This window comes from Erinaceus europaeus, chromosome 6 (genome assembly GCF_950295315.1).
Source record: "Erinaceus europaeus chromosome 6, mEriEur2.1, whole genome shotgun sequence".
NCBI lineage: Eukaryota > Metazoa > Chordata > Mammalia > Eulipotyphla > Erinaceidae > Erinaceus > Erinaceus europaeus.
In genome coordinates, this window is record NC_080167.1 from 51,305,356 (window position 1) to 51,326,162 (window position 20,807).

General features: G+C 42.2%; 1 protein-coding gene across 10 annotated transcripts in view; it reads right to left on the reverse strand.

Annotated features, from left to right (window-relative positions):
* BEND7 (BEN domain containing 7) overlaps positions 1-20,807 on the reverse strand; it is a 115,288-nt gene that overhangs the window by 39,000 nt on the left and 55,481 nt on the right. For 9 of the 10 annotated variants that reach the window (XM_060192187.1, XM_060192186.1, XM_060192184.1 and 6 more), the window contains one exon: positions 14,128-14,353. In XM_060192187.1, coding sequence (XP_060048170.1) covers positions 14,128-14,353 — 226 coding nt within the window. Of the gene's footprint in view, positions 1-2,945; positions 3,109-14,127; positions 14,354-20,807 lie in introns of those variants that run through there. The other variant, XM_060192192.1, reaches the window with a different exon arrangement.

Genomic DNA, 20,807 nt, shown 5'->3' on the forward strand with positions numbered 1-20,807 from the left:
ACCACCTACATTTAGAGATGGTCCTGGTTGGGGAACCAGAGCAAGGAGCCAGGAGAGCAGAGTGCTGGTGGGGATCTCACCTGTGGGGGCCATGTCACCAGAGCACCTCCCCAGCCTTGCCCAGTGGACATTGTGCATTGTGGTGCAGATGCTGGGTGTCAGCACAGGGCAGAGGCCTCAGAGTTTCCTTTCCTCTCCTCCCCTCCCCTCCCCTCCCCTCCCCTCCCCTCCCCTCCCCTCCCCTCCCCTCCCCTCCCCTCTCCTCTCCTCTCTTCTCCTTTCCTTTTTCTTTTCTTTTCTTTTTTCTTTTTCTTTTTTGCCTCCAGGGTTACTGCTGGGGCTCAGTGCCTGCACTATGACAAATCCACTGCTCCTTTCTGTTGTCCTTGTTTATCATCATTGTTATTATTGTTGTTATTGCTGTCGTTGTTGGATAGGACAAAGAAATTGAGAGGAGGGGTAGAGAGGGGGAGAGAAAGATAGACACCTGCAGACCTGCTTCACCACCTGTGAAGCGAACCCCCTGCAGGTGGGGAACCAGGGCTGCAACCGGGATCCTTACCGGTCCTTGCGCTTTACTCCACGTGTGCTTAACACGCTGCGTTACCTCCCGGCTCCCTCAGATTTTCTTTTCCTCTCTTTTTTTTTTTCTGCCTTTAGGGTTGTTGTTGGGGCTCAGTGCCTGCACCACAAATCCACTGCTCCTGGACGCTATTTTTTCCCTTTCTTTGCCCTTGTTTTATCCTTCTTGTCGTTATTATTATTGTTGTTATTGATGTCATTGTTGGATAGGACAGAGAGAAATTGAGAGAGGAGGGGAAGACAGAGAGGGGGAGAGAAAGACACCTGCAGACCTGCTTCACCACCTGTAAAGTGACCCCCCTGCAGGCAGGGAGCTGGGGGCTCAGTGGGGCTGATGTGTGTTTGAGCATGGATGGTCGACCCCCCAGAAGCTTGTCTATCAGACTCCCCTTGGTATGCCAGCCTTGTGGTTGAGCGAGATGTGGCCAGAGTACTCGGGGGAATTTCAACCTTCCTATCAGCCTCGAGGCATCACCCACCCCTCCCCCTTCTGGTGGGCTTCACCTTCCTTATATTTCTATCTCCCCGTTCCTGCATCACCATCCATACCTTCTCATTGCCTTGCTCTCTTTTCTCTTATAAAGAGATATTGACCTCATTGGCCATCTGGCTCCTTCCCCTGCACCACTACCCTTTATAAACTTGTAACTGCGTCAATAAAGATGTTCCATTCCCCACAGAGGTACCCTAAAGAGGTTTGTGTATCGTCCACTGCCATGGTATACTAGAAGACCCCTTTAGTGAACTCACTCCTGCCTCATTCCCCAAGGATCCCCAATAGGGCTCAAACCCAGATCCTTACGCCGGTCCTTGGCTTTGTGCCATGTGTGCTTAACCCACTGTGCTACCGCCCGGCCCACTCTTCTTTTTTTAATTGTGACAACTCTTTTCTGTAATCAGCTTGAGGAAAAATTTGGGATCAAAGGGACCTGGTTAAGCACATGTTACATTGTGCAATGACCTGGGTTTGAGCCCCTGGTCACCATCTGCAGGAGGAAAGCTTATTGAGTGGTTAATCAGTGCTTTTTGTCTCCCTATTTCCCCCTACCCTCTCGGTTTCTGGCTATCTCTATTCAATAAATAAAGAATAATAAAAAAATTGGGATCATATTGTGAGATTGACATTAAAATGTTTGCTGTTTCCCATATGCTCTCTCTGAGCACTAATGTGGTGTGATAATGAGTGCTAAAACACTGTCTGGGCTGGGTTCAAGCCCAAGACACTCTATGGGAGCACCATGCATGGCACCAGGGGAAGCTTTACATGTAGGAATGATATTATGATATCTTTCCCCTGTTTCTACCTCTCACTCTCTCTGGGGGTGCCAGGCAGTGGTGCACATAGGACCTGGGCTTAAGACCCCCGGTCTCCACCAGTAGGAAGGAAACTTCTCAAATGATGAAGCAGGGGTGCAAGTTTCTCTCTTTCTCTCTCCCTCTTTATATTCCCCTATTATCTCAATTTTTCTCTGTCTTATCAAATAAAAACAAAGAAAGAAAGAGAGAAAAAAAAAAATGGCCACCAGGAGTGGTAGATTCACTGTGCAGGCACCAGGCCCCAACAATAACCCTGGTGGCAATTAAAAAGAAAAAAAAAGATTCCTCTCAGAGTAGAGAAATGGTGCAGGAATAAAGCTCAGAAAGAACGTGGAGGCAAAAATGAAATAACAGAAAACAAAACCCAAAAGACCCACCACCTATATGGATATGTCTACTAATGTAGTAAGTTTTCATGCTGGGCCCAGGAAACAGCACAGAGATTTATGCAAAAGTCTTCTATGTCTGAGACACCAGAGGTCCCAGTTTCCATTCCTGGTACCAGCATAAGTCTGAGCTAAACAGTACGTTGGTTAAAAAGGGGTCATTGGGGCCCAGCAAGTTGCTCACCCAATCACTTGCAATGCACCATTTGATTCATCTGTTGCCCTTGTTTCTTTCCTTCTTCAAACTTGTATTCTGACTGCTCAGATTTCAGCAACTCTCTCTCCAACTTGTCATGCTGTTGTGTGCTATCCTGCCACTTATGCCCTGTGTAAATCCAGTGCAACAGAATTCTGTTTTGATTTCTAAGAAATCACCATTTTTACAAAAAACATATACTGCCTTATCTCCTCCATTGTTCTTTTTTTTTTTCTGCACCTGCTGATTGTTAATTATGTGTAGTGCTGTTAAAAGCCAACACAGCCTATGATCCTGCTCCAAAGGAGCCACAGCCCCAGAAGACAAGATACTAGGACATAAACAGATTGACCACAGGGCAGTTCAGAAGCCATTTTTCTGTTAAAATTATTGTCAGCACCATTGTCACTCTCAAAACTGCTCAGTTTGTACGATGAATGATATAGCCACCCTCCACACAAATCATGGGTAGCAAAGCAAAGTGTTAGGATTTATTGCTAAACTATATACAGGTATTATGTGCTACAGGAATGGAAGACAGGGAAAATCAGTGTGGACTAGTGCATTTGGAGGAAGTCTGTTGGTAGAGATGATTTGACTGGTCCATGGAGAATGAGATGTATTTGTCTAGAAAGAAAAGTCAGAGAAATAGCAAATGAACACAGAGCCCTGGGGAACACAGCATAACTCAAAGCCCAGAATGAATTTCTCATACTTTCAGGGAATATGTACATGCTGGGCTGGTTTACTTGGTTGGAACAGAGGACAATATGGTTGCAAGGAGAGAGAAGTTGGGTTGGGGAGGATGAAAAAAGCCAGATTTTGGACTTACTTTAGTTGACAAAGATTTCTCATTAGGAAAATGCTTTGGATTTTTGTTTTTATAAGAGTTCTTTGGCAGTTAGTATACAGGATGAACTAGAAGGTGAAAAAAAATGGGCTGAGTGGGTATTTAAAGAGTTTTTTTTCCCCCCCAGAAGTTCAAGGACAGCATGACATACAGTAGGACTGGGATGGCATCAAGGATGCTGAAGAGCAATGAATGAGACAGGAAGGACACTTAATTTTTTTAAGCTTTCTTTTTTATTAAATATTTTATTTATTTATGAGAAAGATAGGTGAGAGAAAGAACCAGACATCACTCTGGCACATGTGCTGCCAGGGATCGAACTCGGGACCTCATGCTTGAGAGTTGAAAGCTTTACCACTGCACCATTTCCCGGACCACAGGACACTTAATTTGATGGTGCTGGAGAACCAAATGGAATTTAAACCAAAAGAAAATAAGCACTAAAGGGGATTCCAAGATTTCAAAAGTTGGTGAGGGGCCAGCGAGTGGCACACCTGGTAGTGCATACACATTCCTTTGTACAAAAGACTGGGTTCAAGCCCCAGGCCCTCAATGGCAATAAGGAAGCAGTGCTGCAGGTGTCTATCTTTCTTATTTATTTATTGCCTCCAGGGTTATCTCTGGGGGTCCATGTTGGCACTATGAATCTACCACTCCAGGTTGCCACCCCCCATTTTATTGGATAGGACAGAGAGAAATTGAGTGAGAGGGGATATATATGGAGAGGGAGAGAGAGACACCTGCAGACCTGCTTCACTGCTCATGAAGCATCCCCACTACAGGCGGGGAGCAAGAGCGCAAATCTAGGCCTTTGCATGAGTCCAAAGTCAGGTTCAACCCCTGTACCAACATAAGCCAGAGCTAAGCTCTTGTTAAAAAAAGATAAGAAAAAGTAATGTGACTGCAAGGGGATGCTAATAATTAGTACTTGTTCACCTAAAGTTAGATCAATTTCAGGTGACTGCTGTGTGGGTAAGGATCACACCCAACTCTAGAAAGTGACCAGGCCAAGCGCAATGCCTAGCAGTTAAGCTATGATATCCTGCCGATCTTAGTCCCCATTGTCAGTTACCTCACGAGCTTCTGTTCACGTTTCTTTCTTTTCTTTCCTCCAGGGTTATTACTGGGGCTCAGTGCCTGCACTACGAATCCACTGCTCCTGGTGGTGATTTCTTTTTTTCCCATTGGGTAAGACAGAGAGAAACTGAGAGAGGAGGGGAAGACGGGGAGAGAAAGATAGACACCTGCAGACCTGACCTGCTTCACTGCTTGTGACGTGAAGCCCCCCCACCCCCTGTAGGTGAGAAGCCAGGGGCTTGAACCAGGATCCTTGAACTCTGTCCACATTTCTTTTTTTTTTTTTCAACTTTTAAAAATTATTTTTATGTATTTCCTTTTGTTGCCCTTGTTGTTTTATTGTTGTAGTTATTATTGTTGTCGTCGTTGTTGCATAGGAACAGAGAGAAATGGAGAGAAGAGGGGAAGTCAGAGAGGGTGAGAGAAAGATAGACACCTGCAGACCTGCTTCACCACTTGTGAAGCGACTCCCCTGCAGGTGGGGAGCTGGGGGCTCGAACCAGGATCCTCACACCGGTCCTTGCGCTTTGTACCACTTGCACTTAACCCACTGTGCTACTGCCCGACTTGCTCTGTCCACATTTCTAATGAGGATCTCTCTCCATTAAGTTGATTCCAAATGGTGATGTAGAGGTCAGGGGAGGGATGTATTCAAAATAGCTGATGTTGGATATACTCCATGATCATGAGGACAGGGTTGATGGGGGGGATCAATTTCTGAGAAGTACCAGGTGCTGGCCATAGGGGAAGGGTCAAAATCTGACCAAGAGCCAATTCTAAGAAGAATCTAGAAGACTGGGGTTGGGGAAATGTCAGAGGGAAGGGTGCTTTGAAGGAAGAGAAACAGCATGATTCTCCTATGCAAAGCTGATAGAACTATCAACAGCCCAAACTAATGATAGTGTTTCAGTTTAATTTTAAATGAATAGCTACGAATTATTTTCCTTCCTCTTTTTCTTCATCTTCCCTTAGAGACAGAGAGTAGAGAGAGACAGGGGAACACCTACAGCACTGCTCCATCATCCATGAAGCTGCTCGGTGCTGGTGTGGATTAGGGGCGTGACTGAACCTTGCGCATGGAAATGTGGATGTTCTCCTGAGTGCACCAGTGCCCAGCTCTAAGAATCTATGATTCTTAAGGGGTTTTAAAGGAAGTTGGCATGTAAATCTATCTGTGGACTCATCACCTAGTACTATGACTGTGACCGGACATGGCATGGCTATCTGGTACTTCAGGACAGACATATAAAGATCAGTCCTGGAACCTCTCTTTGCTGCACACCTTGCACAGTAAACTACTCATGGAGCTGAATTCAAGCAATTGCTACATTACTGGCATCAGCTACAGGGTCTAGTAGAATAACTACAAGGAATGCAACGTGACCAATTTCAGTCTTATTTCACAATTCTGCTCCTCTACAATGAGGAAGAGACTAGAAGACAGGCTCAGATGTTGAGGGATTGAAAGAAAAAGGAGCTGGCTAAGCAGGAAATACTGTCTTCCATTGTCAGGGCCAAGGCTAAATCAATTTGGTGCCACTATGTCCCATCTTGAGACATTCTACTCATATCTGCCAGAAAACTGTAGTAGTTGATATAAAATGGATACTGTGAACATGAGAAGGAGACCTGTAGTACTGTGCAGTGTGCTGTCAAGTTGTAGCTGCTTTGTGCTCAGAAATAGCTTTTTAAATTTAATTATTTATTTACTTATTTAATCAACCAACTGGTGGAACTTGTAGCAGGCTTTGTGAGAATTCAGAAACTGGGAGTTAGAGCTGAGTCCTTACTAGTCAAATTCATGGCTTGATCTGGTTCATTATGTGATCATAGATCAACAAAAGCTATAGTCTTCTTCTTCTTCTTCTTTTTTTTTTTTTTAGATAGGACAGAAAGAAATGGAGAGAGTTGGGGAAGACAGATGGAGAGAAAGACAAGACACCTGCAGACTTGCTTCACTACCTGTGAAGCGACTCCCCTGCAGATGGGGAGCCAGGGGCTCGAACCGGGACCCTTACACTGGTCCTTGTGCTTCGCACCACATGTGCTTAAACCGCTGTGCTACTGCCCGACTCCCAGCTATAGTTTTCTTGATGAGTTTCTCCACACTTTCATATATTCTCCTATATAGCAGGCAGATGGTGGATCTGTGATTTTGAAGAAGAGAAGATTTCTTCTTGTTTGTTTTTGTTTATGGAAGAACACTAACAAAGCAGGGGCTGACTTCAGACCTTCTATGGCCCCACATTGAAAGTTATGGTTCTTTAGGTCTGGAGTGGGTCCTGGCAGCTGTATGGAGTAAGTCAAGATACACCTCTGGTTGATACTCCCTGAATGTGAACAGTATTTGATTCCATGTCATTGGCATTTATATTCAGGAATTGAAACACTTTAAGGTAAACAGGTTGATGTGACTTCAAATTGTCCTGGAAGGTTTTTGCCCTGTGTTTGATTTCATTTAAGCTTTGTTAAGCTTATTCTGTTATTAACAGTTTCCATCCTGTTTGCCTTGAATATACTTCTCATCCTTAAAGGTCGCGTTCAGATGTCACTTACTTGTGAAGTCTTCTCTTACAGGGATTAACATCTTGGGGGCTTCCACCCTACTCAGTAATTGCCACTTTACATTTCATTTATCCTGTCTTGAGGTATGGCTCTATTATGGCTCAGTGTTACACTGGATTTCATGTTCCTTCAGGACAGGGGGCTGAGCCTTACTCATCCTGTGTAGCCAGTTCCTGACTCACAGTGGGTGGGCCGTAAGCACCAGTGTCCCCAAACATGCCTAATGATGACTTCTAAGTTTCTGAGGTCAGTGAAAAGACAGTGGATGTTTTAGTATTCTCATGACTTATTCAGTATCAGGAAGGCAGCAATGACTATCTTCAGTGCCACACTGCTTGGTGATGAAGCTGGCTGAATGAGGGCTTCAAATATGCTGGCATTTAAAGCATAGCAACTGAATATCTGAGGCCCCAGAGACCCCAGGTTCAGTCTCCAGAACCACCATATACCAGAGTTAAGCAGTGCTCTGGTCTCTCTCATAAAAATAAATCACTCAACATTCAGCTGTATAATCAGGGAGACAATATTTTTTTCAAGACTATAACAGGAAAGTCATATGTTTAGTGCATTTGTCTAGTGATCATATGTTTGGGTCACAGTAAAGTCTGGAAATGTGTTCCATCCACCTTATAAAACAGGCAGTTAGTTATTCAGTCACATCCTGGGGCAGCATTGTCAGTGTGTCTGACACCAGCACCCCTGGGTGACATAAAAAAAAATCACTTTTACTCCAGAGATTGAAATAAGAGCCACTGTCATGTTTACTCGTCTTCTTTGCTTTGGGAGAAGAGTCTTGTAGCCTTCAGAAAAACGGGGTGCTCCCAGGGAGTAGAGGTGGGGAGACTGAGTTTCACAGAGGGGCTGTTGTGTATAGCCAATGTAGGGCATGACTTATGAGCAAGGATGGCATTGCTCCTCTGGAAGTGCTCTGGCAGTATCTGTGTTAGCCATCTGCAGCATGTTCCAGGGTTAGAGTCCCAAGGCCACCCAGAAATGTGAATTCTGAACCATAGCCCCCAGTTATTGTTATAACCTGTAACCAATAACTGGCACAATGGAACATGAGGACCATGAGGGGAGGAGCTGAATAAACAAACACATATACATACTCTGGCAAAGATTCAGCATGCCACACCTGTCCCCAGGTCTCCATAAAAATGAGAAAGGTGGGGAGTCGGGTGGTAGCGCAGCGGGTTAAACGCACATGGCGCAAAGCGCAAGGACGGGTTTAAGGATGCTGGTTCAAGCCCCTGGCTCCCCACCTACATGGGAGTCCCTTTATAGGCGGTGAAGCAGGTCTGCAGGTGTCTTTCTCTCCCCCTCTCTGTCTTCCCCTTCTCTCTCCATTTCTCTCTGTCCTATCTAACAACGACAACATCAGTAACAACAACAATAATAACTACAACAACAAAAAGACAACAAAGGCAACAAAAGGAAAAATAAATAAAATTACAAAAAAAAAAATGAGAAAGGTGGGGAGTTGGGTGGTAGCGCAACAGTTAAGCGCAGGTGGTGCAAAGCACAAGGACCGGCGTAAGGATCCCGGTTCAAGTCCCCTGCTCCCCATCTGTAGGGGAGTCGCTTCACAAGCGGTGAAGCAGGTCTGCAGGTGTCTATCTCTCCCTCTCTCTGTCTCCCCCTCTTCTCTCCATTTCTCTCTGTCCTATACAACAATAAAGCAACAAGGGAACAAAAAAGGGAATAAATAAATAAAATAAATATAAAAAAGTGGGAAGTAAAGATAATCTAAATGGCAAATTCAGATCCAGAGCTGCTGGAATAAAATGGGAGGCACTGGTGGTTAGGCCAGCACAGCACAGAGAAGGAAGGGTGATTCTTCCTTAGGCAGGCCTTCTAATTATATCAGAAGCATAATTCAACTTTTGGAGGTCTACTAAGCAAGGTGTGTCCTCCAGAGGATGTATCACTACCAGCTATCTTGCTATCAGTGCCGACCTCCCCCCAGGAGAATAGCAGCTATGTGTTGAAGAGTAAACAAAGAGCACTTTACCTGTTCTTTCACTTGACAAGTAGGTACATTCTCTTTTGAATGTATGAAAGCTTAAGAATTGAAGGGTAGCCTTAGAGTAATTCAACTTTTTTTTTTTTTGCCTCCAGGGTTATTGCTGGGGCTCAGTGCCTGCACTATGAATCCACTGCTCTTGGAGGCCATTTTTTCCCCTTTTGTTGTCCTTATTGTTTATCATTGTTGCTATTATTGTAATTGTTGTCATTGTTGTTGGATAGGACAGAGAGAAATCAAGAGAGGAGGGGGAAGACAGAGAGAAGATAGACACCTGCAGACCTGCTTCACCGTTTGTGAAGTGACCCCACTGTAGGTGGGGAGCCTGGGGCTCGAACCCAGATCCTTATGCTGGTCCTTGTGCTTTGAGCCATGTACACTTAACCCGCTGCGCTACCACCCAGCCCCTGTAGTTCAACTTTCTTAACTAATCACTGTTAGGCTAAATTAGATGTTATGGCCCAAGTTATGTTTGACTACTACACTTTTTTTTTTCTTCCTGAAAAGCATTCAGGGAGCTGATAATTCGACCAATATTTAGCTCTCACTAAATCAAACTATGCTCAACTGGTGTATCATACCAAGTGCAGATGGCTTTGGCAAGCACAGCCTGAAGAGACAAGAGAGTACAACTGGGAAGTGGTCTCTGTGTTCTGCTATAGAATCCATTCCTAACCAAATCCCAAATAGTAACCAGCCTCGCAATGAAACCACAGGTTTCACATGATAAGATCATAATAAATTGCTTCTCCCCAGAGTTAAGCTCACAGCGCTCAGGTGATGTTTCTAATTAAAGACCCTTTTATCATCAGTACCTTGGGTCATGCTTGTAAATGAACTGACAATAAGTGTTAGCCACCACAAACCAGATGAGAATATGAGAATAAAATACAAACTCTACAAAGAGGCTTACATGTTTTCAAGATACTGTCATAGGGAATATTAATTATCACTACAAAGAGCTTTCTTGATAATCCCACAATCAACTCATTTTTTTTTTAAATTCCATTTCTGTTTCTGTTACTAAGCATTTCACAGATTTTAATCTACTCATTTCCCTGTTGTTGTCCTAAACAAGCCAATCACTTTGTTTGAAACAAACACCAGTCCCTGATGTTATTTTCGCTTCTAAAGTTTTAAGAACCTGACCAGTCTTCATATTTCCCTAGATGGTAGAACTTTTTCAGGTTAAGACTGTATTGGTACACCACTCCATAAAGGGCAGAGTGAAAAAGATGGAATATTTAATATTTGCAATACCTTTTCAAAGTATATGCCTGGCAGCAATTATAATACTATGATGTAGAGATAAACCATTTTATCACATTCCCAGAAAACTCAGATTCCAAAGACTTGGGTAAGGGTAATAAATCTTTCTCTTGCTCTCGCCCTTTCCCTCACTCACTAGGGTTATCGCTATAGTGCTTGCACTACAAATCCACTGTTCTCAGTGGCCATTTTATTTCTTTTCTCTCTGTTTAAGACAGATAGCAATTGAGAGGGGATTATGCAAAAAGACTTTTATGCTGGAGGCACCAAATGTCCCAGGTTTAATCCCTAGCACCACCATAAACCAGAGCTCTGCTGAAAAATAAAAAAAAATAAAAATAAAAAAAAAAATAATTGAGAGGGGAAAGGCAAGGAGAAACAGAGACACCAGTAAACTGGCTTCATTGCAGGTGGGGAGCTGGGGCTCAAACCTTCTAACTGGGTGCACAACCGCCCAGCCCTGCATACATTTCTTTTTATCTACCAGTGGTAAGAAAAGCTGGATGCTGGGAGTCAGGCGGTGGCGCAGTGGGTTAACACATGTGGCACAAAGTACAAGGACCAGCGGAAGGATCCCGGTGTGCGCCCCTGGCTCCCCACCTGCAGGGAAGTTGCTTCATAGGCGGTGAAGCAGGTCTGCAGGTGTCTATCTTTCTCTCCCCCTCCCTGTCTTCCCCTTCTCTCTTCATTTCCCTCTGTCCTATCCAACAACAATGACATCAATAACAATAATAACTACAACAATAAAAACAACAAGGGCAACAAAAGGAAATAAATAAATAAATGCTTTGAAAAAAATTTTTAAAAATCTTTAAAAAAGATGGATGCTTTTATTCTTTAAGACTTTTGATTAATAGTTTTGTATTATAACGTAAGGATAATAAACTTTTAGCTAATGAAAGTAATATATATATATATATATAGGAAACAAATACTAGGGAATTAAAGAGTTAACATTCAAATTTATATTCAATTTAGGTTTCTACTTTTTCTATTTCATCAGCATTTTACTGGTAGACATAATGTTTTGGTGTCCATCATTCCAAATTAGTTGTAAGATGGTATGAGAATGGGTATTTAGTACTAGAACCATTATGCCAGTAAATTAAGGCCAAAGTCAGGATGAAAAATAAAAATTCATTTTTATTCACTTGCCTAACATGCATTGTGAAAACCCTACTAGTAGGTGAAGTGCAGCAGTAAGTAACAAAAATATAAAGCTTGTCCTCATAGTGCTTCAAAGAACTGATAATAAATAAAATGAAAATATTGGTTGACCAGTATAAATGGAATGCTCCTATAAGGACGATAAGTCTAACACTACATTATTACTTGAATAAAGCTACGAGGTTGTTGGGAAGGCATTATGCATTTTTTTGCATAGAAAAACACAGAAAAAACACATCAGGACTTTGATAACAACCCAACATAAGGTTTCCCAGGTAATCTCTGAAAAGTGGGATTATGGAGGTTTTAAACATTTCTCTATATTTATTATTTTTTTACAAGTATAGTATTATTTTTGCCATAAGTAAAGAATTTAACATTGAAATACATGTCTGAATAAATATGGCAAAGAAACAAGTGAATATATTTGTTAACTTAGGTTACTGGTGGGTCATGGGAGGATTTCTGTCTATTTTAAAGTTATTCTGTTGTTCTAATAGAATTTTCATGACATATTTAATTCAATAGTAAAAGAAGAGTATGGAAAATGTAAATTTTTTATTTTAGTAATCTGCTTTATTATGCATTAGGTGCAGAAGCATTCTTGCCATTTTTATTTATAGCTGGAGACTAAGGTCATGAGGAAAATTGAGGCATGTTATCTACTTATGTTTGCAATATACTTTTTCAAACTATTACATGAAATCCAGTCTAGATTGAAAATGTTATAATCAACCCTTATCATCCACTTGTAATGATATATTTCATTATCGTATATTATTAGGGTAACACTTCTCCCATTAAAATGGAATATGGTCATTTATGGTTCCCTGATTTCCAAATGCTTTCATAATTTTAATATACTGACTTTAAAAAAAAAGAAAGAAAATAAAAGCAATTCCTGGCTACATTTCAGTGTACTGTGAGCTTCAGTATAAAAAGCATCATCATCCTTGGCCCTCAAGTGTCTGGAAAGCCCCAGCCAGATGGGAACTGAATGAGACCCTTCTTTACTTCAGCAAGTCCTAGTTACATCAGGGTGATTTTTCAAATTCTGTAATCTTGTTTTCATTGTCACTTCAGGCTCAACCATTCTTTTCAGAAGTGGCACAGACTGTGATAGCCATGTACCTTTTCTTATTTATTTAGCACTTTATGTGAAAAACTTCTACTGGAGAATGAGATATTTTCTGTTCATGAAGGCCATGGTCCTTCTGGCCATGAACACAGGGTGTCTGGTACTTGTTAAATCCATTTAAAAACTGTATTATTTTGAAAAATAATTGGTTCTAGGTGTACTTTAGACACTATTAAATCCATCTATTCACTCTGCAAGACAACAGGAAGCAGGAGTGAGGATGGAAGGCTCTCTGTATCCAGTTTAGCTCACGAGCCAAACAACACAGAATGTGAGATGGTGAACAGAAAGAGCCTCCTGCTCAACAGGGTCTGATCCCCCAATTTCATGTTCAGGCTAGCTGTGTTTATATTCAAGGATCTGTTTACATTCTTTCAAGAAAGTAATATTTAAATGCTTCTATGATCTGAAATTATCCTGCGGGAGTCCTAAACAAAGACATTTGAAGATTAAGAAATAATTTCAGGATGTGGAACTGGGCATAAGATCCGTTCATATAGGTACTTGCAGGGCTACTGAAATGCAATGCAGTCAGACCCAGGGCCCCAGGCACTTGATGGGAGAAACCCATGCTCTTTGCATGTGACTGTGTGACTCCATGTCACAAAACCAGAGGGAATATAGGAGGCTGGAATATTTGGGGTGCACAGGGTTTGCACAGTTGGCTCACTTACATTTAAAGTGTCTTAGGAAGCAATGATCAGGTAAAGCAACTTCTGAAATTCAGAGAATTGTTCTCACTTTATTTTAAAAGAAAGCATCATTGCTTTTTTAATGCTTATTCACAACTGAAAATTTCAGTTGAAATCACACTGTGTGTGGGGGGGTACATAATGGTTATGCAGAGATCATGTCTGAGGCTCCAAAGTCCCAAGCTCAGCTCAGTCTCCTCACACCACAATAAGACAGAGCTGAGCCATATTCTGATTAAAAAAAAAAGAAAGAAAAAAAAAAAAAGGAAAAAAAATCATTATGTTGAAATTCCTAGAAATTACTGAATGGAAAAATATCTTCATTTAAGAAGTCAATAATTTTTTTTTAACTTGTGTAACAGATCAAACAGACTCTTAAATAACCACAAATTAATATCTGTGGTCCAGGATGTGGCACAGTGAATAAAGCATTGGACTGTCAAGCATGAGGTCCTGAGTTCAATCCCTGGTAGCACATGTATTAGAGTAGTGTCTGGTTCTTTCTCTCATCCTATCTTTCTCATTAATAAATAAATAACAATCTTTAAAAATAAAATAGAATATATACATCAATTAAAAGATAATTATTAATTTATATTAAAAGATAAAAGAAACTACTCATTCTGGCTTTAGACATTCTAGTCTTTAAACAAACAAATGAAAATAAATGAATATCCCCTTGAAAATACCAAATTCTAGTGGTGAGTTATAGAACTTATACCCCAAAGCCATGCCAGTGGCTAACCTGCCAACAGCAAATTAACTTAGTCTCTAGTGAGGTGACTGCAGTTTCTGCTGCATCTTTATGGAGAAAAGGCAAAGTTTAACAATTCTATGGGCATAGAATGAAAGGATGCAGACCAACCTTTTATGGCGCCCACAATATTCTGGTCTAGGCCTTTCCGGTTGTCATTGAGTCCTCTTTTCCTCTTCCCATTGGGTAAGGAGTTAGCCAAAGTCTTGTCATCAAAAAATGCACACACCAGTTTTCGGAACAGAAGGCTTCCTGAGCGAGTGTAGTTTGACAATATAGAATCCAGCTGGGACTTAGGCATAAACACATCAAAGCCTTCAGCAAGTTGCACTTCTGGCTACCAAAAGAACACAAATATTCCATTAAAAGCAAGATTTGAAGATTTGAAGCATTTGAATTTGGACACATGTAGAACAATTAAAAAGATGTCACCAGCTATTGAAATGTCCATGTCCTGCAAAAACTATACATGGCAAGTATTTGCAATTTATGAAACAAATTACTCATTATAATTCACAAGACTGGATACCCTAATTCCCATCAAAAGCAAGGAAAAGGAGCACACTAAGAAAACATTAGAGTCTGCAGAATGAGTCAAGAGATAACCAGATAATCACAAAATCATATCTTTCTAGAGTTTCAGAGGACTTGAGACTTGGAGGTGAAACTCCCTCATTTTTTAAAATAAAGAAACTCAGGACCAACGAGATCATAATAAACATGACTTAAAATAATTTTAATGTTCTCAGTGCATCACAGTTCACAGATCTCTTTCCCCCACATCAGTCATAAATTTTATGTCTAAGGACACAAATATAGGCCATCCCCTATATCCCACACTTTTTCTATTCACCATGTCAGTAGCGTTCAATTGTATTTTTCTTTTATCCAATAAAAATTCATGTCTAATATATAAAAGAAGTGAAAATGAGGAGCAGGCACCCAAGCAATTTATTGTTGTTTTGACAAGAGCACTGCTCAGCTCTGGTGTATGGTGGTGCTGGGGATCGAACCTGGGACCTCTCACATGTGAGTCCTGTGTGCTATTCTCCCTTCTTCTCTCAGAGCTCCATTGGGAAACCAAGGGACTGGGAACATTGCTTTTTTTCAGTGAGCTCCTGACTAGGCTTCTGGATCAGAATGCCTCTCAAGTATCTTTCTACTTGGACTAGAAGCTCCGACTCTCATGATCCATTCTCTGCTGACCAAGGATGTTTACAACTCACTGGTCACCTTCCTACCCAGCTCAACCTCCCTTTCTTTTTCTCAGCCTGTCCTAACTCCTTCCTTTTCTAGGAAGCAGCTGCGTAGCCTTATCACTGCTGTTTACTGAACACACACTTTGGCCATAACACTGCATCAGAACTACTCAGTCTGTGGCCCTCCCTCGTGCCTGCCACTCAAACTTTGCATCTCTGAGGCCTGAATGGGCCTCAGAGATGGCTCTCAATGGATTTTTTTTTTTTTTTTGGTTTATAAAGTTCATCAGTCATGATCTAAATTCTTTTTTTTTAATTTTTAAAAAGATTTTATTTATTGATTGATGAAAAAGATAGGAGAGAGAGAAAGAACCAGCATCACTCTGGTACATGTGCTGCCAGGGATCGAACTCTGGACCTCATGCTTGAGAGCCCAATACTTTATCCACTGTGCCACTTCCCGGATCACATGATCTAAATTCTTTTTTTTTTTCTTCCCCTCCAGGGTTATTGCTGGGCTCGGTGCCTGCAGCATGAATCCACTGCTCCTGAAGGCCATTTTTTCCCCCTTTTTGTTGCCCTTGTTGTTGTAGCCTCGTTGTGGTTATTATTATTGCCACTGTTGATGTTGTTTGTTGTTGGATAGGACAGAGAGAAATGGAAAGAGGAGGGGAAGACAGAGAGGGGGAGAGAAAGATAGACACCTGCAGACCTGCTTCACCGCCTGTGAAGTGACTCCCCTGCAGGTGGGGAGCCGGGGGCTTGAACCTGGATCTTTGCGCCACGTGCGCTTAACCCACTGCACCACCGCCTGACCCCATGATCTAAATTCTTAAGTCTTAATGTAGTAACTACTTCTGGAATGCTGTGGTGCTGGGGATTGAACCTCCAGCTTTTAAGGCCTGAGATACATGCTATCTATTTCTTTTCTTTTTTTCAATCTTTATTTATTTGCTGGATAGAGACAGCCAGAAATTGAGAGGAAGGGGGAGATAAAGAGGGAGAGAGACAGAGAGACACCTGCAGCACTGCTTCACCACTTGTGAAGCTTTCCCCCCACAGGTAGGGACTGGGAGCTTGAACCCAGGTCCTTACACATTGTAACTAACATGTGTACTCAACCAGATGCGCCATCACTTGGACCCCAAGTTGGCTTTTTCCTGAATTCATAATATGATGTGGAAACATCAGCACAATGACTTCACTGTGAAGAAAAAAATGCAGGTGGTAAATTTTCATTAGGGTAAAAGGAGAAAAGGCACACTTAATAGTTATTGCTGCTAAACCTGGTTCTACTTGAGTCTTCCCAAATCATATTAGAAATGTAAGGATTTGGGATTAGCTTTTCTTCCAGAGAATAGGTACTGCTTTTTTTTTTCCCCCCTTCAGGGTTATTGCTGGGGCTTGGTGCCAGTACTACAAGTCAACTGCTTCTGGCAGCCATTTCCCCCCATTTTTTATTGCATAGGACAGAAATTGAGAGAGGAGGGGAGGGAGAGAGAATAGATACCTGCAGACCTGCTTCACTGCTTGTGAAGCATTTCCCCTGAAGGTGGGGAGCCAGGGGCTTGAACCTGGATCCTAGCACTTATTTCTATGTGTGCTTAGGTGCACCACCACCTGGGCCCTGGAATTGCTATTTTTGTTTGTTCTGTTGCCTCTGAAAATACTGAGTTACTCAAGTCAAAGAAAAAGGATTCTTTCAGTTTGATTCAGATGGTGATGATGGGGTGGGGGTGGAGTGTTTGGGTTATTCCTAGATGGAATTCTCCACTGGAACATCCAGAAAGTTAAGCCTTTTCTCTGCTTCACATTTCTTTCTTTTTTTTTTTTTTTTTTTTCCCACAGGGTTATTGCCAGGTCTCGGTGCCTGCACCATGAGTCCACTGCTTCTGGAGGCCATCTTTTCCCTTTTGTTACCCTGGTTGTTTTACCATTATTGTGGTTATTATTATTGTTGTTATTGATGTCATTGTTGTTGGATAGGACAGAGAGAAATGGAGAGAGGAGGGGAAGAAGAGAGGGGGAGAGAAAGATAGACACCTGCAGACCTGCTTCACCGCCTGTGAAGCGACTCCACTGCAGGTGGGGAGCTGGGGGCTTGAACCGGGATCCTTATGCTAGTCCTTGCGCTTAGCACCACGTGCGCTTAACCCACTGCACTACCGCCCGACCCTCCCTTTTTTAAAGAATTTATTTATTTATTCATGAGAAAGAGAGGAGGAGTGAAAGAACCAGACATCACTCTGGTACATGTGCTGCCTAGGATCGGACTCAGGACCTCATGGTTGAGAATCCAATGCTTTATCCACTGCACAACCTCCTGGACCACTCTGCTTCACATTTCCACTCAGCTTCTGGCCTATGAAATGTTGAGGAAATGCCACTGTGAAAACAGAGCTGTTAGGCTACTTACTGGTTCTAGGGAAAGGGAGGCTGGGGCGTGTGTGTGTGTGTGTGTGTGTGTGTGTGTGTGTGTGTGTGTGTGTAGCTGTGCTCCAACTCCTGAACAATAGGCTTTCAGGACACTTGTTGGATTCAGTGTAGAAAATGATTAGGATTTAGAGGGTTTTACCATAATAAACTAAGACAAGGTTTTAATTACAGCTAGAATTTGATTTTGCCGATCTAGTGGCTGCACTTGTGTTCTAAACAAACTAATCTCAAGAACTTGCTCAGTTCTTCATCAGCTGAAAACCACTGAAACAAGGAACCAAGGGATCTCAGCTTGCTTTCTTGAAGCAGCAACTCGCAGATATTTCACAGTCTGAAGTGGCACTGAAGTTCTGAATTAGAGAGAAGGAAGGACACCAGCTGATTTTGTTCAAAGTCTGTAGGGAGCTGATACCATAAAATGGACTTAGAGGCCAGTCATCTGACCTTGAGACTCCTCTTGTAGGCCTCGGATGGATCCTGCTTTGAGAAAGTGACCCCAAGCAGCCACCAGGCAGGAGCCACTCTGTTCTTTATGTGCTCAGAGTATTTTCTATGAACTATGTTTATAGTGGAGTGAGGAGTTTGTGATTCTCATTAGAATGTGAATTCTTGGGCTGGGGAGATAGCATAATTGTTATTCAAAAAGACTCATCCCTGGGGTCCAGGCAGTGATGTTCCCAGTTAAGTACACATATTACGAAGAACAAAGACCCAGGTTCGAGCCTCCACTCCCCACTTGCAAGGGGGTCTGCTTTAGTGGTGTGCAGAACTGCAAGTATCTTTTTGGCTCCTTCTCTATTTCCATATCCCCTCTCAATTTCTCTCTGTCCAATTAAATAAAAATTAGGGTGGGGGGATGGAAAAATATGGCCGCTGGGAGCAACAGATTTGTAGTGCTGGCACCAAACACCAGCTATATTCCTGGATGGCAGAAAACACTAGCCACAGCAGCAACAAGAACAAATAAAAACTCACGTCTGAAGCACCAAAGGTCCCAAGTTCAATTCCCAATACCACCATAAACCAGAGTGCTTTGGTAAAACAAACTAAAGCAGAAGTTTCAGTTTGTGGCCTCTGATGTGACTCCTGACACAAAATATCTGGAGGTTTCTGTGGACCCAAGAGCTTCCCTATGGGATCATTACAGAATTTTGATTGCTGAGATCTGATTCTAGATTCTAGTGCAGAAGCTATCAATACTTCCTGTTCCACTTTTTCCTGACAGACAAGTACTGTTTTTTTTTTTTTCCCTCTAGGGTTATTGCTGGGGCTCAGTGCCTGCACTATGAATCCACTGCTCCTGGAGGCTTTTTTCCCCCTTTTGTTGCCCTTGATGTTTATCATTGTTATTATTATTTTTTCCATTTTGTTGCCCTTGTTGTTTATCATTGTTATTATTGTTATTGCTGTCATTGTTGTTGGATAAGACAGAGAGAAATCGAGAGAAGATGGGAAGACAGAGGGGGAGAGAAAGATAGACACCTGCAGACCTACTTCACTGCTTGTGAAGCGACCCCCCTACAGGTAGGGAACTAGGGGCTCGAACTGAGATCCTTATGCTGGTCCCTATGCTTTGCACCATGTGTGCTTAGCCCCCTGTGCTACTGCCCTGCCCCCAAGTACTATTATTTTGAAGCTTTCTTTCCAGCCCCAGGATAGAGAATTTTGCTAGTTGAGGCAGCTACTGCAACAAGAGCAGAGCAGAGGGGTAATCTCTACCCCTCCAGTCCTTTTTCTCATGCAGATGTTTTAGCAGTTGGTAAAGGAATAATGCCAAGGCTCTACCTATAGGGACACAGTACAATTAGCCAATTCCTTAAGAGAAAAGCTGCAAAGTAACTTGACTTTTTGAGATCAAAAAGTGGCTGGGGTGACTAATACTATATTCACACTAGGTAAGTTTTTTGATTCCACCATTTAAGAAATATAATTACAGTGGATTACTGCCATGTGATGATGAACAACTATGTATAATACTTGAAAGCAGGTGAACTCTTTAACTGCACCCATTGAGTGGGCCAGAATATAGCTCACTTAGTAGAGTGCATGCTGTACCATGTGCAAGGACCCAGGGTGAGCCCCCAGCCACTGTGTGAGAGTACATGCACCAGGGAAGCAACACAGTGGTGGAGTGTTGTGGGTTTTCTCTCTTCTCCCCCAACCCCCACTTTGTGTCTTTCACCCTCTATTTAAACAAAAAAAAGTCCCATAGTAGAAAGGAGAAAAGAGAAAGGAACTGTGCAGGTTTGGAAACCCAGGGAAAAAAAACCCTGACAGGAAAAATTTAAAAAAGAAACATGCATCTGTTGAATTTTTAATTTGTTGACTGAAGCTTAAATGAAAGTCCTCTGCTTACAAATAATGGCTATGATAGAAGCCACCATTATTCCAAATGAGTTAATTTAACAAACTAGATGCCCTTTGACATCTCACTATTTGATGCTGAAATGGAGACAGACAGCTATAAGGAACATGAACTTAAAAAGATTTTACTGGTCACTGAAAGTAGTATGATTTAAATGACATCAGTGATAACAGGCAGAACTGACAGTATTCATCATTTTTTTTTTAAATTATCTTTATTTATTGGACAGAGACAGGCAGAAATCAAGAGAGAAGAGGGCGGTAGAGAGGGAGAAACACAGATAGATGCCTGCAGCCCTGCTTCACCACTCGTGAAGCTTTCCCCCTGCAGGTGGGGACCAGGGGCTCGAACCCCGGTCCTTGCACATTGTAATACGTGTGCTCAACCAGGTGTGCCACCACCTGGCCCCTAGTATTCATCATTTTTAGAGGTGAGCATCTGAATCCCCACAATATATACTGCATATACATTACTTTTGTTATTGTTATTTTTTCTTTATTTTTCTTTATTTACTTTGCTTCCAGGGTTATTGCTGGGGCTCGGTGCTTGCACTGTGAATCCACTGCTCCTGGAGGCCATTTTCCCCATTTTTGTTGCCCATGTTATTGTTATTGCTGTTGTTGGATAGAACAGAGAGAAAATGAGAGAGGAGGGGAAGACAGAGAGTGGGAGAGAAAGACAGACACTTGCAGACCTACTTCACCTCTTGTGAAGTGACTCCCTGCAGGTGAGGAGCCTGGGGCTCGAACTGGGATCCTTACGCTGGTCTTTGCACTTTGCACCATGTGCAT